The sequence below is a fragment of the Lacerta agilis genome, chromosome 15, assembly GCF_009819535.1.
Source record: "Lacerta agilis isolate rLacAgi1 chromosome 15, rLacAgi1.pri, whole genome shotgun sequence".
Taxonomy (NCBI): Eukaryota; Metazoa; Chordata; class Lepidosauria; order Squamata; family Lacertidae; genus Lacerta; species Lacerta agilis.
In genome coordinates, this window is record NC_046326.1 from 38,096,090 (window position 1) to 38,120,165 (window position 24,076).

Sequence of the window (24,076 nt, forward strand, 5' to 3'; positions counted from 1 at the left end):
TTCCCTGTTAAATTTAGGAATTAATTTAATTTTCGTTTCTCCTTAAAAATAATAATTAAGAATCGATGTAACAAAGCATGGCAGATTTTTAAAATGGCATTAGTAGATCGTTTCCAGTGACAAGAGAAGTTCTGAAAGGAAGTTAATCTGAAGACGAGTTCGGAGGAGTTTGTAAAAGGAAACACAGATCGGAGGTGTCTCAAAACAGTCTTGAATCCAGAAACTCCGCCGGTTTGGAAGGCTTGGTTTTCTCCAACCTCACTGCCCTGCGGAAAAGAAATTTAGGAGCAATACCCTGTGGACATTACCAGCAGGGACAGCACCTACCCAAGCCATCTTGAAGTATTATTACCGGGTGCTCAATAATCACCCCGCCCCACCTTTGGCAAAGCTTAAACCTAATGGTAAGAAATTACTGGACTGAGGAATGGCATCCATTGAAAAATGAACAAGGGCCAAATTTAGCTTCTAAAGAAATGGACTTTCCAAAGAGTGAAGTCAGATACTCGCCCACTGCCAGAGTTCCTAAGGTGGACGATGTCCCTGACTCTATACGAGGTGTACCCATGAGTCATGGATTCATGCTATCTCCCCTGATCCTGACTGGCAGAGGTGTCAAGGCATCCCACAAACATGTCAGTGAGTAGGACAGGCCCCTATGTGAAACGCCAACGCCACCACATGGACTTGTCAATGTCTTGACATGGAGTGGGAACCTTTGGCCCTTCCAGGTGTTTCTGGACCTTGACCCCCATCAGCCAGCATGGCCAATGTTTGGGGCTGATACGGAGCCGAGGGCCACAGGTTCTCTACTCCTGGTCTAAAGATTTCAGACTGTCTCAGAACATCTCTCCCTAGCAAGTGCATGCAGGGACGCAGCTAACAGCCCCGTACTGAATCTGTCGGAAAGTTGCACGGGCTCTCAAGAAAAGAAAAGCAACTTCAAAAAAAAAAAAAAAAGTTTGTAAACCCTGAAAAGCTCAATCAAAGAGGAGACAGGGAAGCAAAAGCTGTGCCTTGATAGAGATTAAGCTAAATGATTCCTGTTCATGGTAGGAGTGGCCAGGTAGAAAGGCATATTGCAAATAAATAATGTGACTTTTGGCCAACTTCCACTGAATTGTGCCTGGGGCTGGGCTGCTCAGATGACTGAATATAACTCGATGGGGGGGATTCTTTACTTAGAAATATAGCTTTTCAGGGACAAGTGTGTTTGTTAGCTTTCTCCCTGACCTGCACCTTTTCCAAGTGTGTTTGTTTTGTCCACAGGAGCCATTCAGTCATCAGAGTCCCTGCTTGAAATTCGAAGTGGTACAGGCCAAACAAGTTCAGCAAAAGCTAGCTAGGCTTTTTGTTGTTGTTCCAGTTTATAAATTAACACACAAACCCTGACACTGCCTGCTTTATTCCGACAAATTAAGGAGGTTAACCCTGTTTGAAGCCCACAAGTTATCTTATTCAACAATGTCCTTTAGGAGGGGTACTTTGGAAGAGCAAGAGAATTCAGATGAAGGTAACGGCAGAGTCCCTTGGGCTCCCAGACTAGGGGACCCGATACTAAAGTTCTTACTTCTGAGCTAGTGGAATTTTCGAAGAAGATGTTGGGCCACGTCTGCAGGGATTCAAGCACCTTTCTTCACAGATATTTCTGGACAAGAAGGAGTTCTGATGCAGATCTCTCTTTTTTGCAGCTCTTCCTACAATGAACTCCATTGGTGGGACAACAGACTTGCTTTCAAAAGTTGTAAATTAATGCCAACCTTATTACAGGAAGAAATGGGGCACTATTTTTCTTCCAGGTCATGGGATGGGGCAGGGAAGTATGCTAGGTTTGCTCGCAGATTGGATATACCTCAATATTAAAACCGTAATAGCTACCCAAGCACGATTTCTTGCTCTTTAGTGAAAGAGGTGCCCTCATCCTTCACTCCAAAAACACTTGGCAGTAATAAAATTAACTTATGTCTGAGTTTTAATTATCCTTTCCTTTCATTTAAAGTGCAATTTAATTAAAAACACAACACGCACACAACTATTTCACACCGCTCACAAACTTGAATCTGGGGGGCAATTTTCTAGGGTCTAAAGGCCAGAGCAGAAGAAATGCCTGTGAACTCTTAACCATGGTGGAGAAGTCGGACGACAGGGGCAGAGCAACCTCTCATTCCCCTCTCCACTCACCCCTTGCCCAACATAAATTCCATGAGCACATGGGTAAACATTGCAGAGTTCCCATCTCAACCAAGATTTAGATATTTGTTAGTTTAGCATCCCATGTTCCCCTCCTGCAATCTCAACCATAGTTACTAGTTTACTGGTGTTATGTCTGCACCAGGTCTGAGATCTTAGGAGCAAACTTCTGTGTGACGTAGATTCTAAGATGGGGTGCTAGTGGGCCCATATGCATGTTCAAACTTTCACATAAGGCAGGAGGGCAGCTCACACATTGATGCCAGGAAAAGCTCAGGGCCTCCCGACTTCAGATTGGGGATGAATGCCACAATTTCCCTGTTCTCTCCCCACTCTCTCCTGAGTAGGATGGCATCATCTCAGCCACAAAATCACAGAGGGGACAGGAGAAATTCCCCTCCAAGCCATTCTGAAAGCACACGGCTCATCCAAGAGGGTGGAACTGACACAGCCAAAAGCCAAGAAACAACTGAGAAAGACAGGAAGTGGCTGTCAATATTCACAAACCAAACTGAGACCAGTGGGGTTAAAAACGGAAAAGGCAGGAAATTCCCTAAGCCATGATGTTTGCTCCCCTGTGCAGGTCGCCTATCCTGGGCTTTCCTTATCTCGCCACTAAAAAATGGAATAAAACTTCAGAAAAAGGAGGTAGCAAATTCATGTTGTCTACAGACAACACTACAAGTTCAATCGTCTTAAATCTGAAGAGAGCATCCAAAAAGGTTGGTTTTCTTCTTCTTCTTCCTATGGGTAATTTGTTTTTGTTTTAAAAAGGGGGGGGAGGGAAGCAAATACCTTTCTATTACTCTGGGCCAGCTACTTCCTTACAACTTAAGCTTTCTTGGTCCTAGTTTGCTTACATCAAACCAGTTTAAAAGCCAAAGGTAAAAAAAAGAAATCCAACCAATGGGTGCTATTCCCCCCCCCCTCCCGCCCAGTGTATATGGAGATCTGAACAAAAACACAAAAAACTGAAGCTATCTCAACCTGTGAGCTGCTATGTAATTAGGGGTTCTTTCTTTCTCTTTTCTTCTAGTTGTGCTTTCAGATCATGAGAGGAAAATAAAAAATAAAAACTACGTTTAGCTCTTCCGCTCTGCTAAAAACCACTTTTTTTTCTTTTTTTGCCAAACGGGAGGCGACTTTTCAAGGGCGCTCCCTCTCAACGGTCCGCGGCGCCTCCCCTGGCTTGCGCTCACTGCAGCACGCAGTACTTCCGGTAGTCGGACTCAAAGTCTTCGTCCATGCTGCTTGTGTCTGCCATGTTCTTGCCGTCTATCTTTGGCAGAAATTGTGCATAGTCCACTCCTTGCTGCTCGTAGAAAAGGATGTAGGCGGAGTCCGTGTCGATTTCGTCAGGATGCAATTCCTGGAAGAGGAGGAGGAGGGGATGCTCATTTTGTTCCAACAAAGAACCCCGTTTTTTAAAAAGTGCTCTTCTAAAAATTAAGCTGGGCGCACCACAAGTTTGGAAACTGCACTATCTCAACCATCACCACCCCTGGGGCTAGTGTCATGGACTGGCTGGATGCCAAGAAGGCACCAGCTGGGGAACCCCCAAGAGAACCCCCAAGGGAAGACTGCTCAGAGCCAGGGGATTGGTGGTGGGACAACGATGAGTGGCCAGAGGGAGGACAATGAAGAGGTAACAAGTGAAGAGGTGTTTTTATGTTGTGAACCACCCTGCGATCTACAGGTCTAGTGCGGTATACAAATTTAATAGTATCAGGGTTTAGTGAGCAGGAAGAAGCTGTGGCAGAGGACAGTCCAGAATCAGAAGGCTGGAGAGGAGGGGGGGCCAAGAGGCAGAGTGGGGTCAGGCTGCTGAAGAAGCCAGGGAGTCTCCCCCTCCTGCTGCGACCAGCTCCCCTTGAAGAAGTATGAAGAGGGCATAGCAAAGAGAAACAAGACGAAGGAGCCTCAGGTTGCTGGGGAAAGACCCAGAGGAGGAGTCTTAGAGAGCAGTGGGAAGGCAGGGACCTTCAGTCCTCACAACTACCTCATTGTGAAAATGCCTACTGTGAAGAGTTGCTTTGACCACTAGGCTTGCACTGTTTGGGTTTCTTTGAATAAAGAGTTAACATCTCTGACACCGGGTGTTTTATTGCTGGTGTGCTCCTGATTCTGGCTCCTGACTGCTCATCATTTCAAGGTTCTGTCAGCTGAACAGCACCCAGAAAAAACTCACCAAAGTGCATGCCCCCACCCTGGATCAAGCCACACCACACCACCCTTCCATGTTTAATTTATCTGAATTATATGAACTACGGTAAAATGAGCTCCCTCCATATAGTCGCATGTGGGTCAGAGCAGCCGCCTCCTATGCCTGGCCACCATCCCGACTGCCCTCACATTCTCTCTTAAGGAAAGCAAAGGAGATTACCTTACAGCTGCTGTCGTTGTAACAGTACCACTTGCTGTTGGGGTTTTTGGCATAAGTGACATAATGACCTCCTCCCATAATTCCTGAATGGCACTGGAAGGGGAGGAAAAAGCAGTTTTGTATTGCTGGCCCAATCAATAAGGTTGTAGCAGTAGTCGGTGTTGTTCTTTATTTACACCCCGCCTTTGCCCCTGACGGGTTACCCCAATGCTGGTGGCGGGGGACTCTGTGGACCTCCCTATGTTGTGGGACACCCAACTCCCATCAGCCCCAGCCAGCATGGCCAATGGTCAGGGACAATCAGAGCTGAATTCCAGCAACACCTGAAAGGCATCAGGTTCCCCAACTCTGGCACAGACAATAAGTGTTTCTCAACTTCCATTAGCTTGCACCATCTGATGAATTTTGCATCATTTCATAAAGGCGCTGAGGATACAAGCTGCTAAAGTGTACCTTGTCGATTCTATGCCCGCCAAGAGTCCTGCAGCACCCACATTCTACCTGACGTGCTGAAGAGAGACCTCAAAATCCCACCCCAAGCAAAGCCAACTCCTACAAGCCGTGTGAAGCTGGGCAAATGAAGTCCATTTAGCACCAATTTATTATTCCTGCAACCCCGCCTCACCGTGATGCCTTTCTGACGCCTTCATCCCAGCCCTTTCCCGACCCACCTCTGCCCTTTGGGCACCCTGCACAATGGCAGACTTGCCTTCTGCCCTTCTACAAAATCAAAGCTTTTAAGAAACCAGGGCAGTCTCCCGCGCCCAAGAGTGAGTCACCTACCGAAATTGCATATAGACTGTAGATGGGGTTAACGCAGATCTCTCCTGTTTGGTCGACCACCATCTCCTCCTCCCCGTTGATGCTGCCGTTGCTGTGGGAGTTTTGCTTGCACAGGTATCCATTGGCTAAAGTCACCTCGCTGCTGTCTTGAGCGGCAAAGAGCTCGCCCTGGCTACCTCCCAAAGCATGCCCCCGGCTGCAGCTGTCTCCTTGGTCGGGGGTGACCTTAGGGTCCGGGTCCGTACCGTTCTCTCGGGTCATGTCCAAGTTCTCTTTGCTGCTGGACAGTTTGTTTTTACACAGCTGGGGGAGCCGGAGCCGCCCCTTGCTTCTTCCCAAAGTCCTGGGGCTACCAGTTGGACTAACGTTTTTACTCGACGGACAGCCAGCTGCACACTTCCGCCCGGGAGATGGAGACGCTGGAAGAAGTGAATGAGCGAGTGTGCGAGTGAGAGAAAGGGAGAGAGTGGCAAAAAGCTGGACAGACAAGGCTAAACTGCCCACGTTTAATCCCAAAACAAAACAGTGCATGATTATTAAAATTTGCTATTAACAACTTTTACGTCAATGGGTTAGGTAAAGCAGCCGGCTGCATCACACAGAGACTTCTAGATCTTAACTTGCAAAGTTCATTAGCTCTAGAAACAGGGGTTTGCTCACCACTGTGTCTTGGTCTACAACCTAGTAGCGATTATCAACCTGCTAGGTATTTAGCAATATTACATACTCATAGATCCAGGAAAGCATTTTCAATGGCTAGCTTCACCATTTATGGAAGGCCCATTTGCCAGACTATTTGAGAATTCATTCCTGCAAAAGCAGCTCAGTCAAAATGTGAGCCCATGTACCTCTACACCGTGTATGTGTCCCAAAGGCCCAAATCAGTGACTCACACAGAGACACAGCCTGCAGCCTATTCTAAAGGCAAGCAATTCTGCAGCATATGTCTGCTTCAGGAGTGATAGAAATGACCCAATTTCATTCAGTACAGAGATGTGGCAGGATTATCTGCTCCCACAAAAAGGCAGATTGGATTGGAAAGCCCAGTGCAGTGACTTGTGAATCGGCAGGTAATTTTGTGGGGTCCTGAAGTAGTCAAACACAGTGGGATGTGGAGATGGAGCAGAATCACTTGCCCCCAGCAGAGGCTGGTTGGACACATCTATGGCAATATTAACCAGCCCTCCAGTTTACTCCATCCAGCCCATTGCAGACGTCCCTCCTCTCCCCTACCTTTGACATTATTTAAGACGCCAGAAGTGTTGAGCGAAGAGGGGCTCCTGGTCAGCACATCGCCCTCCCCGGCCACTGGGACGCTCTGCACCTCCATCCTCAGACACTCGTCCTGCGGAATCCGGGTCTCAGAGGGATCGTCAACCTGGGGAGTCAGCGGCTTCTGCAGCCAGCAGCTTGGATCTCTTGGCACCAGGAAGGCACTCGGGTTGAAGCTCTCTCGGGGAAACTTGACGATCTTTTGGGATTTTATCCAGCGGCCATTGACAAACTGGAAGCGCTTCAGGTGGATTATCTAGAACAAGAGATGTGGGAGGCAGGATCAGGTCAACACTTCAACTATTAGCATGTCTTGTCTTTTTTTAGTTTGCAGACCTTACGGCAGGCCCTCCTGCCTCTCTCTTAACATGAGTCACCTCCAACGGCAATTGGTGCTCATTAAGGCCAGCAAGGCAGAAGGCAGGAAGACCTACAGCATGTGGGGCCAGAGCCAATGGCAGGCAAAGCCAATTAGCTCTAGTCTTGCCCCCATTCTCCTTCCTGCCAAGTTCTACAAGGACAACGTGGGACTGAGGAGGAAACTGACAGGCAGGGCCTCTACCGCCAGAAGGGATGTGAGTAAGAAGGTGGGGAAGTGGGGGCTGGCTGAGGGCAGAACGAGGTTGGTGGGGCACTGCCCCATTTGTGCTAATGGACCAGCCTTCAGTGTTGGCTCTGGGAGACAGTAATCGTCCAGAAGTAGGAACTGAACACTACATAAAATAAAGATGGAACTTGAGTGGCCTGATACACGAGAAGGCAGCTTCATAGGGTCAATTAAAAACAAAGAACTGTAAGAAGCCGTGTATAGCCTGGCTGTAAAAATGGAAAGAAAAAGGAGAGCCTTGAAGCATACCAGGATAGGGGGAAGCCTCCACAGGTCCAGCTTCTTGGTGGCCAAGCAGTGAGTTTTGCACTTGGAACAGTAGTACATCTCGTCTTCGCCTAGTTCCTCCTCGCTGGTGAAGGCCCGGAGGCAACTGTCCAGGTTGATCGGCTCAGCCTGAGCGCGCCGGCTTTGCTCCACACTCCTGTGCTCCTCGGCCATCTGAATGGGTGACAAGGCAAACACTTGAGGAACTCTGATGGCTTGTTGCTACTTAAAAACATGCCATCTCCTCTGACCCTGGCTTAGATTCCTTGTCTCCTTCTAGAGAAAGATCTCTTAACAATGTACACTGCTTTGCTTCACAGCCTGCATTAGCCTTTTTAAAATTAATAATAATATTAATAATAATAATATAATATGGAGTGAGTTTTGTGGAAGGAGAACCTCATGACACAGAAGCACCACCTTCATATTGAACTTGGAGGTGCCAAGTTCAATGCCCAGCATCTCTAGGCAGGGCAGTGAAATCCTGGGGAGCCGCTGCCAGTCAGTGTAGACAAAACCAAAATACTTGGATTAATGTTCTGGCCCAGTAAAGAGCAGCTTCCCAAGTGGTAACACACTTCCTTTGGGGAGGGGTGAAATGCATTGTAGGCAGAGTCTGTTGTGTTGCATCCTGCTACCAAGTGAATTTTATCAATTCCAAGGTGATAATGTTATTAGCTGTAAAGATTGTTTGATTTTAATGTTTTCCTGTCCCCCACTTTGGGACCTCTGGGTGAAGGCTGGTTCATAAATGTCATAAATAAAATGAAATAAAACTCCTTGACCACATGCCATTTCAGACTGCAGGTGAAGCAATGCTCCTTTCATATTGGAAGAACAAGGGGTTCCTAACCACAGAAACACAGGGGCCAGGGTGAAGGGTATTTGATTCACTTTCCCTTGTCTTAATTTTCTAAGCATGGGGAGTTATGGTTTCCCCTAGAATGGGGGGGGGGGGAAGAAACCATGTTCAATCAGGTGAATCCTCATTGCTAACTGAAGTGATACCAACTAGAACAGTTTTGATAATGTAACCAACTTGTTTCTGTAGACTGGTGGATCCCAAGAGCTACTAGCCTAAGGCTATCCAAGCAAATTCAGTGTGACCATGGAGATTTGAACCCGAGTCAAGCCCTCTCTGCTGAAGTGCCCTAGCCCTTGGGCCATGCAGACTCCAATTTGCTGCTCTCTCTTTCCCGTTTTCAGTCTGCTGGGATTCTGAGCCCCAAGTTATTCAGCCACCCCTCCACCCACTCCAGAAATCTCTGAGCAAGCAGTGAGACGAAAGAACCTTTAAAAGCAATTTCAGGCCTTTGCAGAGGCAGACGGGGTGGCCTCATGCAACGTGACAGCCAATAAAGCCTTTTGGCTTTAAAAAAAAAAAATCCAGACAACGAGAGTGGCTTGCGGCCAAGGAGGCTGCAGAAGCTCCATGCTGTCAGACAAATGCAAAAGCTGATCTAATAAAACAGCCACTGCTGTAAGAAAACACCTGGAGGAAGCTGCCTTGTGCGAAGATCACTGGCCCCACTAGCTCAATTTGCCAGTACTGACTGGGAGCAGTTCTCCAGCGTTTCTGATGGGGGTGTCTCCCAGACTTATCTGGAGATGGCAGAGACTGAGCCTGCCTACAAATTATGTGGTCCGCCACTGAGCCACAGCCCTGCCAAACCAGTCAAGACTTCACAAAGCTGCTGCTGGACCACAGCTCCCATCATACCTGATCACTGGCTATGCTGCCTGGGGCTGATGGGAGGTGGGGTCCAGGTTCCCCAGCCCTGTTATAGGGAACCCATGTCAGCAGGGCCAGGAGAAGTTTCGTACTTTGTGGCCTATTTCAACCCAACATGGGACACTCTCTGATGCTGCCATTGAGCTCTGTCATGAAAAGGACACAGACTCAGTGGTAGAGCATCTGCTCTGCATACAGAAGACCCCTGGTTCAACCCTTGGCATCTCAAGGCAGGGATGGGGAAAGGAGCTTGTATGGAAACCTGGAGACAATGCCGACCTAGGTGGACCAATAGTTTGGCTCAGTGTAAGGCAGCGTCCTGCGTTCACATGCTTTCAAATATATTGTAGCACCCATAAGGGCTAGGAACTTGGGTTTTCACGTGAAAAAAAGCTGGAGCCAATGCCGATTGGTGACTGCAGATGTAAGAAGGGCATCGCCTGCTATACAGTACAAGCTTTACAGGCCGAAGGTCCCGGGCCCAATCTTAGGCACCTCCAGGTTGGGGAAAGAGCCCTGCCTGAGATACTGGAGAGTTGCTGCCAGCCAGTGTTGGCAATACTGGAGTTAGGTGGATCAGTGGTCTGATTCGGTGCAAGGCAGTTTCCTATGTTTCTAATATCCAAGTAATGCATCTTAAACTGAATTTCCTCCCACCCTTGTGGTTTGTTTTTAATGCTTGGAATTTTAAGTAGGATCCTAAAAACAAAAACTCTCCAAAAAAACAACAGCACACAAACACACAAGCAAAGAATCACACAGCTAAACAAGCACATGGGTGTACAAAGACACAACACATCTGGGCACTAAACCAGCTAGAAGGACCAGATACTAGAACCCCGCCACCTGACCACCGAGATGACCTCAGAGGATGATCTAAGCATCTGAGCAGGTTGGTATGGGGAAGGAAGCACTAAATACACAATTCCGTGGGCTAGAGCAGAGCAGCATTTCCACTTTCAGCAGCAAAAACATCCAGAACTCACTTGTTTATTTAAAAAGACAGCGACAGGCATTGTCAGAAAGAACATATATACATATATTTGCTTAGGGTTATTATACCCGTTCCTGTGATGTCTGGTAGCGGAGATGAAGTGCTGTGGGATCCCAGTCAACAGCAATGTTGGCATTCCCCATGTGAGCTCTCTCTTCAGTGCAGTCGATTTTACAGCCATGGCAAAACCTAGATCGGGGATAGGGAAGAAGGAGGAGGCAGTGAGCAGAGAAGTGGGGGTGGGAAACTCTCCCTATAGCTGACAAGGGCTGTAGAATGCAAAAGGTGTGGTCTGCTTTAGGTTAAGATCCATCAGTGGCAGAGCCACTTGTCTGGCATGGAAAAAGTCCCTGGTTCAATCCCTGGCATCTCCAGGCAGGGCAGGGAGAGACCCTTATCTGAAACTCTGGAAAGCCATTTCCAATGTAAATTCTGAGTTACATGAACCTACAATTCTGGTTCTGTATAAGGCAGCTTTCTAAGCTCCTATTTAAATCAAACATCATGAGGACTAGAATCTTACTTTAGGCTCAGCGTCAGATCGTGTGCTCTGATTGCATAAAGTCCCATGTTCAAGTTCTGGCACCTCCAGGCAGGCCTGAAGCCCTGGAGAGCTGTCACCAGTGCAGACAATACTGAGCTAGATGGAGCAGTGATCTGACTTTCTAAATTCCTAATCCAGCACAAATGCAAACAGATTTGGGACATGGTGTAAACACAGCAGTTCAGTACACAGATACTGTGAAGGTGATTAACATGGCCATTGGTCTTCACAGATCTGCCCGTTTTTAGAGATACAAGGGGCCACCCTAACAAAGGCGGTAAAGGGAAGGCAGAGTGTGAGGCTGATGGAGGGGAGGGGCTCTCCCTTCAGCCAAAGAACGACAGGTTTCTAATTGGACCTGATGAAGCACCCACTTTTTTTTACTTGCCAAGTGGCCACCCTATACTTACCTGTACCAGGGGCACCAAGCACATGAATTGCCATCCTTCTGGACCACTCGTAGGGTGAAAGGGTATTGGTATCCCATGCTGTCATCACTTTAAATAAATAAATGAACACACAAACACTATTATTTGTAACATGCTAAAGGTTTTTTTTTTAAAAAAAATGATAGTCTTTCCCTAGTTTTATCTTCTAAGCCTGTCATACCCCCCCAGATCATTTGGGCACCAGCTCCTGCCAGCAGGGTCAATAGTCGGGGGTAATGGGAGCTATAGTCTGAAACACTGGAGGGTACCAGGTTGGATTCTAAGCCACTCCAACGCCAAAGTATTTGAAGATGAAATACAGCTCTCTTCCCCCACATCCTGCTTTTTTCTTCTTCTTAACCATCCTGAGGTGGATTGGGCTAAAGTGTGTGACTGGTCCAAAGTAATCTACTGAGCTACCAGAATGAGGTTGTGCCAAGTACTTGAGGTTGTCATTTCTCCCCAAATAAGGCAAAACCTTTGCAACTAATTCATTTTAATAATCTTTCCCCCAGCAATTTTGGGAGGAAGATTTAATGAAAATGACATCTGCCTATGTGATAGAGAGAGTTAGGAACCAGTAGAGGTGCTACTCCTGTGTAATATTTCTAGAGATAAAAGAACCAGAGTGGTTCACCCCATCCCTTGTGCTCTGTTCCCAGCACAATCTTCAGAGTTTTACCCTCTTCCTGGCTAACAGATGATAACCAAACCGAAACAGTTGCAAAGTTTGCATTTCCAAGCTACAAAGCTACAAAGAATTGTAAGCAACTTTTCACAGAATTGTTAAGGGGCACTCATTTCAATTTGGTCTTAATAGTGTTCAATATTTTTAACAAGGAAAAATACAGTTGGCAGGCTCCCTGGTATTTTTCAGCTTTCTTTAGCACTCTGGAACCTGAAGATCTGTGGACTTTTATTAATAAAATTGAACTGAGCAAGGATTTGGGTCGGGGTTTTCCCAGTCCAAGACTGCACCAATGTCTCACTGCACCAAAGACTGGCTTGCTGGCTTAAGATGTCAAGAGCCCCGCAGACACATTTTGGCGGCCAGATCACCCCCTCCTCCTTTGAGACACCCTGGCGTTTAACTCACCAGTCCTGTGCGTGGTTACTGGCTTCTTGGGGAGGGAGGGGACTTGCCAGCCGGGACACCTGGATCCAGACCGCATCATACAAGTCTTTCTTCCGCGTATGAACGGTGCACGGAACTATCAGTGGCATTCCAAAGAGGCTCGGCCGGTTCTTCTGAGATGAAAGGAAGTACTTGTCCATCCTCATCTGCATTGATCATTAAAAGGGTTTAATAAAAGGGGGGGAGATAAATACATTTTAATAATACAATATGATTTTTTCACTTTTCAGAAGGGCAACTATCATAGCAGGGAACTACCGTATTTTTCCATGTATAACATGCCCCCATGTTTTTTGGGGGGAAATTGCCCAGAGTTGTTGAGCTTTTTTGGGGGGGGGTCTATGCTGCCAATCGCTCTACAGCCTGCCTGCCAATGCAAGTCACACGCATCTCTGAGGCCACTAATCGTCTGCATGCTCCCCGCCAAAACCCCCCCACCACACTCAATGCCAACCAAAGCCGATTGCACGCACAACAAAATGACTTTTCCCACCTAAATGAGCTTGCCACACTAGCCAGGAGGGGACTTGACTATGGAAGGATCATGAGCTCAGTTCATTTCAGGTACTGAAAATAAATTCCACATCAGAATGTGCTCAAAGACACTGTGGTTCTTTAACTCTAATCGTATGTCTGTTGCACCTGGCTCTGGTTTGTAGAGAGCTTGGGATTCTAATAAAAAGCCAGGTAGATATAACAAACCCTAATTATATTCCTTTTGTGGCTGGATTTGAGAGGTGGGATCTTGGGAGTTGTAGTAGGTCTGACAAGCTTGCCCACCCCTGGTCTACACCACTGGGTCAGAGTTCTCTAAGGTTTCAGACAAGTCTTTCCCAGCCCTCCTTTGGAGTTCCCAGGGATTGAATCTGTGACCTTCTGCAGACATCTACCATATTGGGAAATGGCAGACGCATGAATATCAGTTAAGCGCCTTAGATGCATTCATTCCCCACTAACCATTTTCCTGTGGACAGCAATGATGTAGCCTATGAAGGGACTGTCGGAGGGAGAGGTCACATGGCCGTTCACCATCCCATTGGAGAAGCCGTTTTCCATCCTGCATGGCACCACTGTGTTTGGCATTCCATTCGGGATCAGGGTTGGCCGGGGAAGATCGCCATTCATCAGCACGTTGATCATCCCGTTGGCTGATGGCACGCTGCAGAACTCTGAACCCAAGGGCAAAGGTGTTGGTTACGGGTTTCCACTGACTGCGACTATACTTATAAAATCCATGCAGGGACATTTTACCTGTTTGCACAGGGCTTGGAGTAGCTGATGTGGGGGATCCAGGGATTGGTACCTCGAATGCACACAGGGATGCGCTTGCCGAGAGACGGACTTTCTGGTTGTCTTGAGGAAAGTTCTTTCGAAAGCAAGAGAAAGTGACAGAGAGACCCCCAATGAGACTAATAAAACACCCACACTTTTAATGGGATTGCTTTACTATAATTATTCTGTTTTTTAAACAAAGTTTGCCAGTGTGGTGTAGTGGTTAAGAGCGGTAGACTCATAATCTGGGGAACCGGGTTTGCGTCTCCGCTCCTCCACATGCAGCTGCTGGGTGACCTTGGGCTAGTCACACTTCTTTGAAGTCTCTCAGCCCCACTCACCTCACAGAGTGTTTGTTGAGGGGCATGAAGGGAAAGAAGAATGTTAGCTGCTTTGAGATGCCTTCGGATAGTGATAAAGCAGGATATCAAATCCAAACTCTTCTTCTTGCTGTTGGTCTTAAAGTTCTGTAAATCTCTTAGAAGCCAACTGGGCATTAAATGGCATATAAATTAAATAATGTGTTGTAGTCAGTGCTTGTTCTACTCAAGCAGACCTATTGGAAATGATGGACACCACTAGCTTGGGTCCATTAATTTCAATACGTCTATTCTGAGTAAAACGTAGTTGGATACAAAGATGGGGAACTTGTGAAGTGTAACTCCTATCGTCTCTGTGTTCTCTGGGGCTGGTGGGAGTTGGAGTCTGACATAATCTATGACTGGAGTGGAGGGTGCAGGCAGCAATAATCCCTGTTTTAAGAAAGATGAAGTCATTGTTCTTAGACTGGTTTCATCTTGTGGGGGGGGATTAAAGAGTCCGTTTTTTAAAGCCCCGAGCAGCAAAAGCACCCTGACCTTTATGTTGGAGCTGTGCACTTCCGCAAGGAGGATCTGCTCCGGCTTCATGGCACAAAGTTCGCTGAGGTGCTTTTTCAGACCAGTGTATTTCTCGTCCATATTCAGCCTCAGTCCATATCGAATGGGAGTTGTCCCATCTAGCTTAGTTACTGGGAGAGCAAAAATTAAAAGGGGGGGAGTGGGAGAAATAAAAGACAACACACTTGAAAAAAGCCAGTTTAACCAGCCCAGTTCTGTTTAACTGGCTGTTCGTTGTTGTTGTTTTTTAAAACGTGCTATTTTTGCTAGTGCTCCTTGATTATTAGATTGCAACTTTTGACTAAAATCCAAGGCTGAGCATACTCGGTGCATTAGCCGCACACTGATTCTTGGGTATCCTGGGAAACCCAGATTTCATCCAGGGCAGTGGTGGAGGCACACACAAAAAAAACCAACCTTCTAACTTATGTAACCTGGTAGAAAGCATTAAAGATCCACAGAGAAGCAGAATTTTTTAAAGATCTGTCCTCCCAACCCACTCAAGGTCAGCTTCTCCAGCTGCTTGAAGTTTGCTCTGTACATGTTCAAGGAATACGTCACCGTGGAGAATACCTGGAAGGGTTCCTTTCTAAGACTCTACAGGGAGAGTTCTGTATGATACAAAGTAGATTTAACAGTTCACATTTTCCTTATTTTTCTAAAACAGTATTGCACATTTCCTTTTTCGGATACTCAAACCATTAAAAACAAAAATCCAACCTGTACAAAATCATTGTTAGTTTCTGTTAGCCAGTTTCAAAGTCTCAGGATGACAGTACAAGCAATGCTTCATGTGTCTATAAACACACATATTGTCTGATTAAAGTGATAAAAATGTAATCCTATACTCATATGTGGAAGAAAGCTGCATTTAACTTAACTGAGTATACATGTGTAGGACGGCATTGTCAGGCTTGGAGAGGTTGATTAACATATGAATACAGTGGTACCTCTAGATGTGAATAGGGATCCGTTCCGGAGCCCCGTTCACATCCTGAGCAGTCCGCATCCCGAGCGCCGCATCTGCGCATGTGCACGACGCAATTCGGCGCTTCTGCGCATGACGTCATTTGACGCACATGCGCAAACCGCCAAACCCGGAAGTAACCTGTTCCGGTACTTCCGGGTTCGGCGCGTTCGTAACCTGCGCCGTTCACATCCCGCAGCGAACGCAACACAAGGTACGACCGTAATCTGTTTTCTTTATGTTTAACCTGTGATTCATTCCACAGCTTTTGGCAGTCCCCACCCCTTTTGAGTTTTAGGAATACTCTTTCTCTTCCCCCCTTGAGCTTTTATATAAGCTCAAGTATTAAACATTTACATTGTAGTTTTCTGCTAGAAATATCAAAATGTAGGAAAATTGGGATTTGGAATGGGAAGATGCCCATTTTAACACAACATTGAAGGAAGAGTGAACTTAATGGTGAGTACTTCCAAACACAAAGGTTCAAGTACTACAACTCTGGGGGTTGGATTCTAAATTAGCTGCACTTAAGTCCAACTGATTGCAGTAGGGAGCAAGCCATGGCTATCTTCCTCCAGTTGATTTCAAAAGAAGACAATCAAAAATGTCTTAGTCTGGATCCAGCCCAATGAGCTCCCCTACTCCCCAAAAGGGATCTTTTTTTGAACCAGCCACTGCAGAGTGATGATATCTGGCATCCCAAGCTGCATAGAACTTAGAGCAACAGAACCAACAACTGGCAGCCAGTGCAATTCTTTCAGCAGCGGTGGAACATGGTGGTGAGAGTCAGTCCCAATGGGCAGTCAAACTACTGCATTTTAGGTGGTAAGCCCCTCTGGGGCTCATACCTGCCCATAAAGCACAGTGTACATAGAATCTTCACCCACCTATGATTTCAACATGCATGTAGCTATCCATCGGGAGGGGCAAAGATAAAAAATTGAAAGGGTCAAAGCGGACGCTGATGTGCCCACAGGTCTTGCATTTCACTTGGGACCTCAGCTGCCCATGGAACAAGTCCACCACTATCGAGCGGTTCCTCCTCAGGTGGTTCTCCCAGGCCTGAAACAAAAAAGGGAAATAAAACCTGTGCAGAGAAGTTGGTAGAACAAGGAGATATATGCCCAATAATTTCACAGGTGTGGGAACCTGAGGGCATCCAGTAAAGGGTGGACTCCAACTTCCATTGCCCTCAACCAGTGGCCAATGCTGGCTGGGGCCGATGGGAATTGGAGGGCACTGGGCTGCCCATCGCTGCTCTTGGTGCAAATACAACACAAGGGAGATTTTGGTGCTCCCAGGTTTGCTAGAACATGCTAATCTGCCCGCCTAGCTGTGAGGCAGTCCTCACACTGGTGTCAGCCTCTCGGTGGGGTGTATCACTCCAGTCTGCAGGCACATGGAGGAAAGACTGCTTGGGTCAATAAATGAACAAACCCTTGCACATAGAAATCTAGATGTGTGAGAGAAAGTTCTATTTTTCTAAATTCAGGGTTTTAAAAAGAAATATATATTGGTTACAAAGCAGCATTTCATCATGTGAAATTGCCCTGCAGGTTGAAGCTGTACAGCCCACTGGCCGACCACCTGAGTGAGGACTAGGCAGGTATGAAGTTCAGATGAACCAGAGCACCTCCTCTGCAGGGAGGGCACCCATGCAAAAGCCCAATTTGATCAAAATCCCCCAAGGAGTTGTATGTCAGAGCATGAGGCCCCCAAGCCCTAAACTCATCATACTATTTACTGCATAAATAAAACAACCACCACCACCACCACCACCACCACCACCCCTGCTGCCTGTGCTGGTGGCTAAGACCTATTAAAGGACTCCATCCACCAGGGGCTTTCCTTTTGCTCACCAGCTGCCCCACCACGCAATAATACACCTGAGAGTATTCACTGCTTACAAATCCACAACACTCTGTTGTATCTTCACATCCCTCCACAAGTCGATTAAGGGGGCCTGCTGAAGTAGGTCAAGGATCCACACCAAGGGCAGCTGGTCCTATTTAGCCCTGCTGGCCCATTCCAACACCTCAATTCTTCTTAATGCTTTTAAGGAACGCTCCAGGGGGAAGCACAGCAGGAACGGCAGAGGGAGGCCCTCATCTCGGTTCCACCATCCTCACAGGCATGCTTGGCAGAGATGCAAGAGAGGGCCTTTTGGGTGACTGCTCCCAGACTTTGAACTCACTCCCTAGAGAAACTAGACTGGCTCCCTCCTTGCTTTCCTTCTGCCAGCAGGTGAAGATTTTCTCGTTGCAACAGGAAACTGACTGCTTTTAATGAAAGGGCTGTTGCCATGCTGTTTTTATTGTAATTATGTGAATGGTTTTCATAGATTTTATATATGAATTCTATCAATGTTTAATTGTTTTTAACTATTGCTTTTTCTATGTTTTTAGTGGTTCTTATTTTTATCGGTAAGCTGCCTTGAATCCTGACATGGAAAACGGCGGGGCATAAATAAATACAACTTTTCCTGCTTGGCAGGGGGTTGGACCGGATGGCCCTTGTGGTCTCTTCCAACTCTATGATTCTAACAACAAGAACAATAATAATAATAACTACAGTTCCTCAAAACAGCACAGGAAAAGGCCATGGATTGGTGGAGAGGAGGAAGAACTGCATGCAGAGGCCCAACACACACTCACCTCCGCTGCCACCTCCCAATCCGGCCGGCCATCACTGTCTTTCAGTTCGACGTACGGCTTATCATGCACTCGGTTCAGATCCTCATGGAGACCATCCAGAAGAAAAGCCAAGAGCTCCTGAGAGTCTTGCTGTTGGAAGCCATTAAATCTGGGAGCGTATTTAGCTATCGTCCACTGAAAGAAAGCAAAACACACAGGTCACAGGCCTTGACTACAGCCCCTTTCTGACTACTAATCCATAGATTCTCAGCAATACAATCAGTGATAAAAAGCAAGGGCCATACACCACTTTAAACTAGGCTGGAACAGCTAAAAGCCCGGGAGCTTAAAAGGCTGTTTAGTGGAAGCAGCCGGAGAAAAATAAAGGCAGCCACTTGGTGGCAGCAGTGATGTTAGGGAGGAGGCAGGGGTTGGTTTGCCTGGTTTGCTTGCCCCCACGGACCCTCTCATGGTTCAGGCTGCAGCCCCACCTTATAATTAGTTTGCAGATGAATATACGACAACACTTGTCAGTTCTCACCCGTAACTTTAAAGGAGCAATGTTCTTTTGTGTCCCGCTCCACAGCTCTTGAATCAAGTCCCCGTAGCATTTGGCCATATGGCCCTTCATTCCTATTGGATTTGTCCTGGAATGCATAACGATGAATTGAGTCAATTAGCCATTTGTTGCATTGAAAAAAAGAAAGAAAGGAAAAGCACGCTGAGAGGCACTCCACACATTGCACAAAAGGAGAGGGCGGAATCCTGGAGTGTGCCACAGCAGACAAACAGTAGAGGTAACACTTTTAAGGCATTGCTGTAAGCTTCCAGAATAGCAAGAGAGGGACTAGAGGGGGGACCAATGTGGCAGCCCGACAGATGTTGCTGGACTACAATTTCCATCATCCCCAGCAACCAGCATGATGGGAGTTGTAATGTAACATCTGGAAGGCACCACACTGGCTTTTCCGTGTGATATGGAGAAGTTACCTGTTGAGCTCGTAGAGATGTCTGCCAGAGATGAAATACTGGGTGAGAGGCTGTGTGTTGCTGACACACTGGATGCTGGAGTTCATGAAGCAGGTGTTCCCCAGGTTGCTCAAGCCAGTTGCCCCCTTTTCTGTTGGAACTGGAAAGAAGAAGAAGAAGAAGAAGAGTTTGGATTTGATATCCCGCTTTTCACTACCCGAAGGAGTCTCAAAGCGGCTAACATTCTCCTTTCCCTTCCTCCCCCACAACAAACACTCTGTGAGGTGAGTGGGGCTGAGAGACTTCAGAGAAGTGTGACTAGCCCAAGGTCACCCAGCAGCTGCATGTGGAGGAGTGCAGACACGAACCCGGTTCCCCAGATTACAAGTCTGCCGCTCCTAACCACTACACCAAACTGGCTCACCAAAGGATGAAGGGTTGCAAAGATGATGCTACTCCTTGCTGCCTGATGTAAATGTGTACGTACACACACACACACACACACACACACACACAATTTAAATTCCCCACAATGCTCCAGAGGGATGCTATGCCAGGAGCTTTGTGGAAATAAAAATGGCTGACCAGTGGTGGGAAAGTATTGTTTGTGGGTTGTAGGCATCACAAGTCAGCCCTGATGGGACCCAAGGCTGTCTGGTATTGATGCCCCCTCCCCTGGCTTACATTGAAAGCACTCTAGTTTTCTCTTGTTCACGTAACTTTAAACAACTTTCCTACTTTGGTTGGGACATATAGGTCACAGTCACCTGAATGTGCTCTATAGTCAAGATGACAAACTGATATCAATTACAAACTCGTTTTATGTTGGGAAGAAAGGTACACTAGCCTGCTTATAGTGATTTAACTATATGCATGCACACGCCTATGCAGTAATATTTTTAAACAAATAAACTCTAGGGAAGAAAAAAGGCTAAAGAAGAAAGAAGAGCAGCCGTGTCCAAAACTGTGTTGTGCAGAAACAGATTCCCGCAGTTTATATCTAGCCTCTATTTACTAAAAGGGCTGTAAGCCCTGCAATGTCGGACAGGGATGGGTGTCACCTCTGAACTTCCTGCATTTTTTGTTTAAAAGAACAAGGCACAGATGGGATCAGTCTAGGCTACAATTCCCAAATCTGCTAGCTTTCTACCTGCAGGCTGCCTTTCCTTTAAAATAAATATAGCATCTAGAAATATGAATCATCAGCCCAGTCTATAACCCCAGGGCTCCAATCACCTAGTTTCAATGCATGTGTCAACCAGCTGCTGATATTTTTTGTTTTTGTTTTTTTTGATAGGGGGAAGCACACACTTACCCTTATGCCTGTCTATTTTACTGCTGTTTGCTATAAAGGACATCTCCTCTGGCCAGCTCATGTCTTTGTTTCGAACTGAAAAACACAGAACAAAGCTTAGTTGGATAAATGCTCCCCTCAAATTAATGATGCAGCCAATCCAGTAATAGGCAGCTGCTAACATTTACAGCAAGGGTTGGGAGCCTTTCTGAAGGTTCTCTATACAAGAGCTGTGCAGGGGGAGCAAACTTGTAGCCCCATCACATGTTGTTGGACTACAAGTCCCATTGGATGAGGCGAATTGTAGCCGCAGCTGGAGGGCACCAGGTTAGCTATACCTGCTAGGCACCCGGCAAACAGATCCTCATTGGGCCATGAGAAATCTTTAAACTTCCATGGTGGAAGAATGTTTATTAACCAAACCCTGGTCCATTGGATTTGGCTCTCTGGAAAGGTTACAGTGCCACTGAAAGTACGTAAATAAATGGTTGTTTGTTGGTTGGTTTGATTAAAATTTGTCCACAGCCCTTCACCCGAAGATCACAGAGCAGTTCGCAACATAAAACTACAAAATGAGAACACAAAATATGTCATAAAAACAGGAACAAACCAACAGCCCCCCTCCCACATTAGCGCAGAATGATTTGGTAAAGGGGGGGGGGGGCAACCACTTTCCTTGGTGAGTGAGCCCATGCCCAGCCTCTATTAAGCCCAAGTCTGGCAAGATGAAATCTGCAAGTGAATTCCAACTCAACAGCTTCATGCTGTAGTCTCCTTGGAAAATGTTTTTGCTGAAGGATGACAACCCACAGAGCAAAGCTGTGGGGCTCTCTCCTGGATTCCTGAGCCTTCTGGCCTCCCATTTCTACTTACAGACATCTCTTCCTTCTGCCTATAGCCAAGTTATCTGACAAATGAGGATAAATATCACTGTGCCTGGCCAAGTGCGCTCTGGCTCATAAGAGCTTATGCCAAAAGAAATTATTTAGGCTTCAAGGTGGCATTTAAATCAAGAGATTTTGCTAAGTACAAAGCATACAGACTTCTTAAAGACACAAGACACGAAGCATAGGGGGGATTATGTACAGGATATATTAATATGGCTTATTGAAAGGGGGGTAGAACAGAAAGCCTGTGAAAAGTATAGTAGTTGGCATAAACAAGGAAGTATTTGGTTAACAGGTGTCTGAAAACACTTTGTGCCATAGAAACTGGCTCCAGACCGCTTCCCCATTTCTTATACCTTCTATTATCAAGTGCTGTTCATCCTGGATGCTCAGGTATTCCAATGTGTGGTCCTCATCATCCAGAAGAGTAAGGTAGTTCTGCAAAGACAGGGGAAAGGGAACAGCAGCCTTTCAGTTCTTGGTTTAGAGCAGGTGTGGGGAACCTGTGGCCCTCCTGCTGTTGCTGAACTACAGCTTCCACCATCCCTGCCCACTGGGCCATGATAGCTGCTAGGGCTGATGGGAGCTGGGAATCCAACAGGATCCAGAAGGGCCAGATTTTCTCACCCCTCAGTTCCTCCACAGAGGTTGATATCCTGGGAACGAGATGCCAGAATAAAAACCCCCACACAGGATTCTGCATGCACTAAGCTAATCCCGATGGCTGCCTGCAACAATGGATGCTTGGACATTAGGAGGGTCACAGATTCAGTTGGAGGCATACCTAGAGGGGACCTTGCACGCTCAGGTGCAGCTAAAATTGAAAGCCCAAAACCATGGCGCTTGAAGTGGAGGAGAGGCAAGTACAGCATGCAAAGGGTGCGTTATGCACAGAGTGTGGTCCTTTCCCTGCCAATTCAGACATTACGCCAAACCACAGCTGAGCTTTCTTAACTGTGGGCAGCCTCTCTGAATTGAGCCACTGTCCGTAGGCAAGCACGGAGCTCAGTCAGTGTCTGACCCAGCATAGCAATTTTCACAAATAAACGCCTTGTTACCAATAACCTGCACACCCACCCCACCCCACCCCTGGCTTTCCACCAGGTTATCTGTGCGATTTTCGGGGCCTTACCTCGCTGTTGTAGAGCCACAAGCGCATGTCCTCCTCTTTATCCGTAGCCTCTGTGACAGATACTCGTGGATCTCCTTAATCGTCTGCATGCGGCTAAAGCAGCCGGTGTAGCCAGGACCCTCTTTAAGGGAGCGCTGGGAGATGGGACATTCCCTGCGTTCACAAGATGACAAATAGTTTATACATATGGGCAGCAAAAACAGAGGAGGCGGCCTTAAACTGAGTGCCCCAGGGATGGGGAACCTGTGTGACTCCAGACACGGTTGGCCTCCAGCTCTCAACGCTCCTGGCCTTTGGCTACACTGGCTGGGCTGATGGGAGTCCAACAGTATCTGCAGGACCACAAGCTCCCAGTTCCTGGTGTACAAAGGTGTTTCCTTAGGCTTGTTTGGGTTGATGGCATATTATGACTGGTTCAGAGAGCCTTCTTCTCTACTTACATCACCAAGGCTTAAGTAGGAGAGGAGGCAGAACACACACAGAGACAGAATGGCCAGGTGAGCAGGAGCCTTTGTAGTGTGTAAAGACTATAACCACCCTCAGTCGACACAGGGTTCAAGCCACTCACAAGTGACCACCTATGACAGGTGTGGGGAACCTTCTGCCCTCCAGAGGGTTCTGGGTGGGAGGTGTAGCTCAGCCACATCTGGAGGGCCAAAGGCCCCAGATACCGATGCCTGGGACACCTCCACACATACAAATCGGGTGTTTCTTAATTGTAATGGAGTTATTTGTGCTGCAAGTCGCTTTGGGTCTCTCTGTGAGAAAGCGACAAACAAATTATAACAAATAAGATAAAATAAAATTTTATCTGCCCGTACCCCTGGTTAGTCACCCTACTTCCACTGGCACCATTTGCAGTTAATGCTAACAGGGGTTCACCTTGAAATCGGATCGAGAGCCAACCCTGGTTTGCGTTAACCATAGTTGGTCCTGGTGCAGCAACTAACCACGATTAAGAAAAGCCAGAAAGGATTCACAGGCAACAGAAGAGAACATCACAAGACTGTGGTGCTCCTTACAGGATCCCTTACCTAGACAATTCTGTCTCTATGTTTTTCCGCTCATCTTTACAGGAGTAATAGATGCCACCAGAGGAAAATATAAGTTTGCACTTGCAAATCATCATACTTTTAGACTATCAGCCTTCTCCAACCCAATGTCCTAGAAATATTTGGGCTACAACTTCATGAGTTCCAGAGCTGCACAGCCAATGGTCAGGGATGATGGGAGTTGTAGTCCAGCAGCACCCTGAGAGCAGTTTCAGATGGTGGGCCACCTCAGACAATTCCTCTTTGATATAACTAAGAGCCAGACACGGAACATTTTTGCATGCAGTTGTGCCCAAAGAGCAAAATTTAAACAGCAATTTCTTTTTACATCAGCAAACCATCTATTTTCTCTCAACACACCAAGCAAAGGATTATAATTCTCCATTAACATACATAGAAACAAAGCATTTCCCCCCCTGCAATTTAAAAAAAGGTGAGAGGATTAGGAATAAGATTACAGCAAGAAAGCATATTGGGGTGGGGGGCACTGGAGATTAATAGTTGATTTTAACAGTTAGTACAGAGCAAACCAAATCCAATCAAGATCAGATACAGCAAATTTGAAGAGGCCACAAATCTGAATCAGGGAATTTGATGTGTTTCAAGGCAAAGCAGTTCCCACCACAGAATGGCACGTAAGAATTTGATGGTCAACTG

General features: G+C 46.8%; 1 protein-coding gene across 1 annotated transcript in view; it reads right to left on the minus strand.

Moving 5' to 3' along the window:
* Positions 1-3,385: 3,385 nt before the first annotated feature.
* USP32 (ubiquitin specific peptidase 32) overlaps positions 3,386-24,076 on the minus strand; it is a 119,682-nt gene continuing 98,991 nt past the window's right edge. Inside the window, 20 exon segments of the mRNA XM_033172171.1 lie at positions 3,386-3,559; positions 4,574-4,666; positions 5,357-5,775; positions 6,590-6,884; positions 7,485-7,676; positions 10,297-10,417; positions 11,183-11,269; positions 12,297-12,481; positions 13,293-13,504; positions 13,587-13,701; positions 14,465-14,616; positions 16,340-16,514; positions 18,107-18,280; positions 18,627-18,732; positions 19,076-19,214; positions 20,370-20,444; positions 21,592-21,673; positions 22,368-22,408; positions 22,411-22,479; positions 22,482-22,520. Of these exon segments, the coding sequence (XP_033028062.1) occupies positions 3,386-3,559; positions 4,574-4,666; positions 5,357-5,775; positions 6,590-6,884; positions 7,485-7,676; positions 10,297-10,417; positions 11,183-11,269; positions 12,297-12,481; positions 13,293-13,504; positions 13,587-13,701; positions 14,465-14,616; positions 16,340-16,514; positions 18,107-18,280; positions 18,627-18,732; positions 19,076-19,214; positions 20,370-20,444; positions 21,592-21,673; positions 22,368-22,408; positions 22,411-22,479; positions 22,482-22,520 (2,945 nt within the window).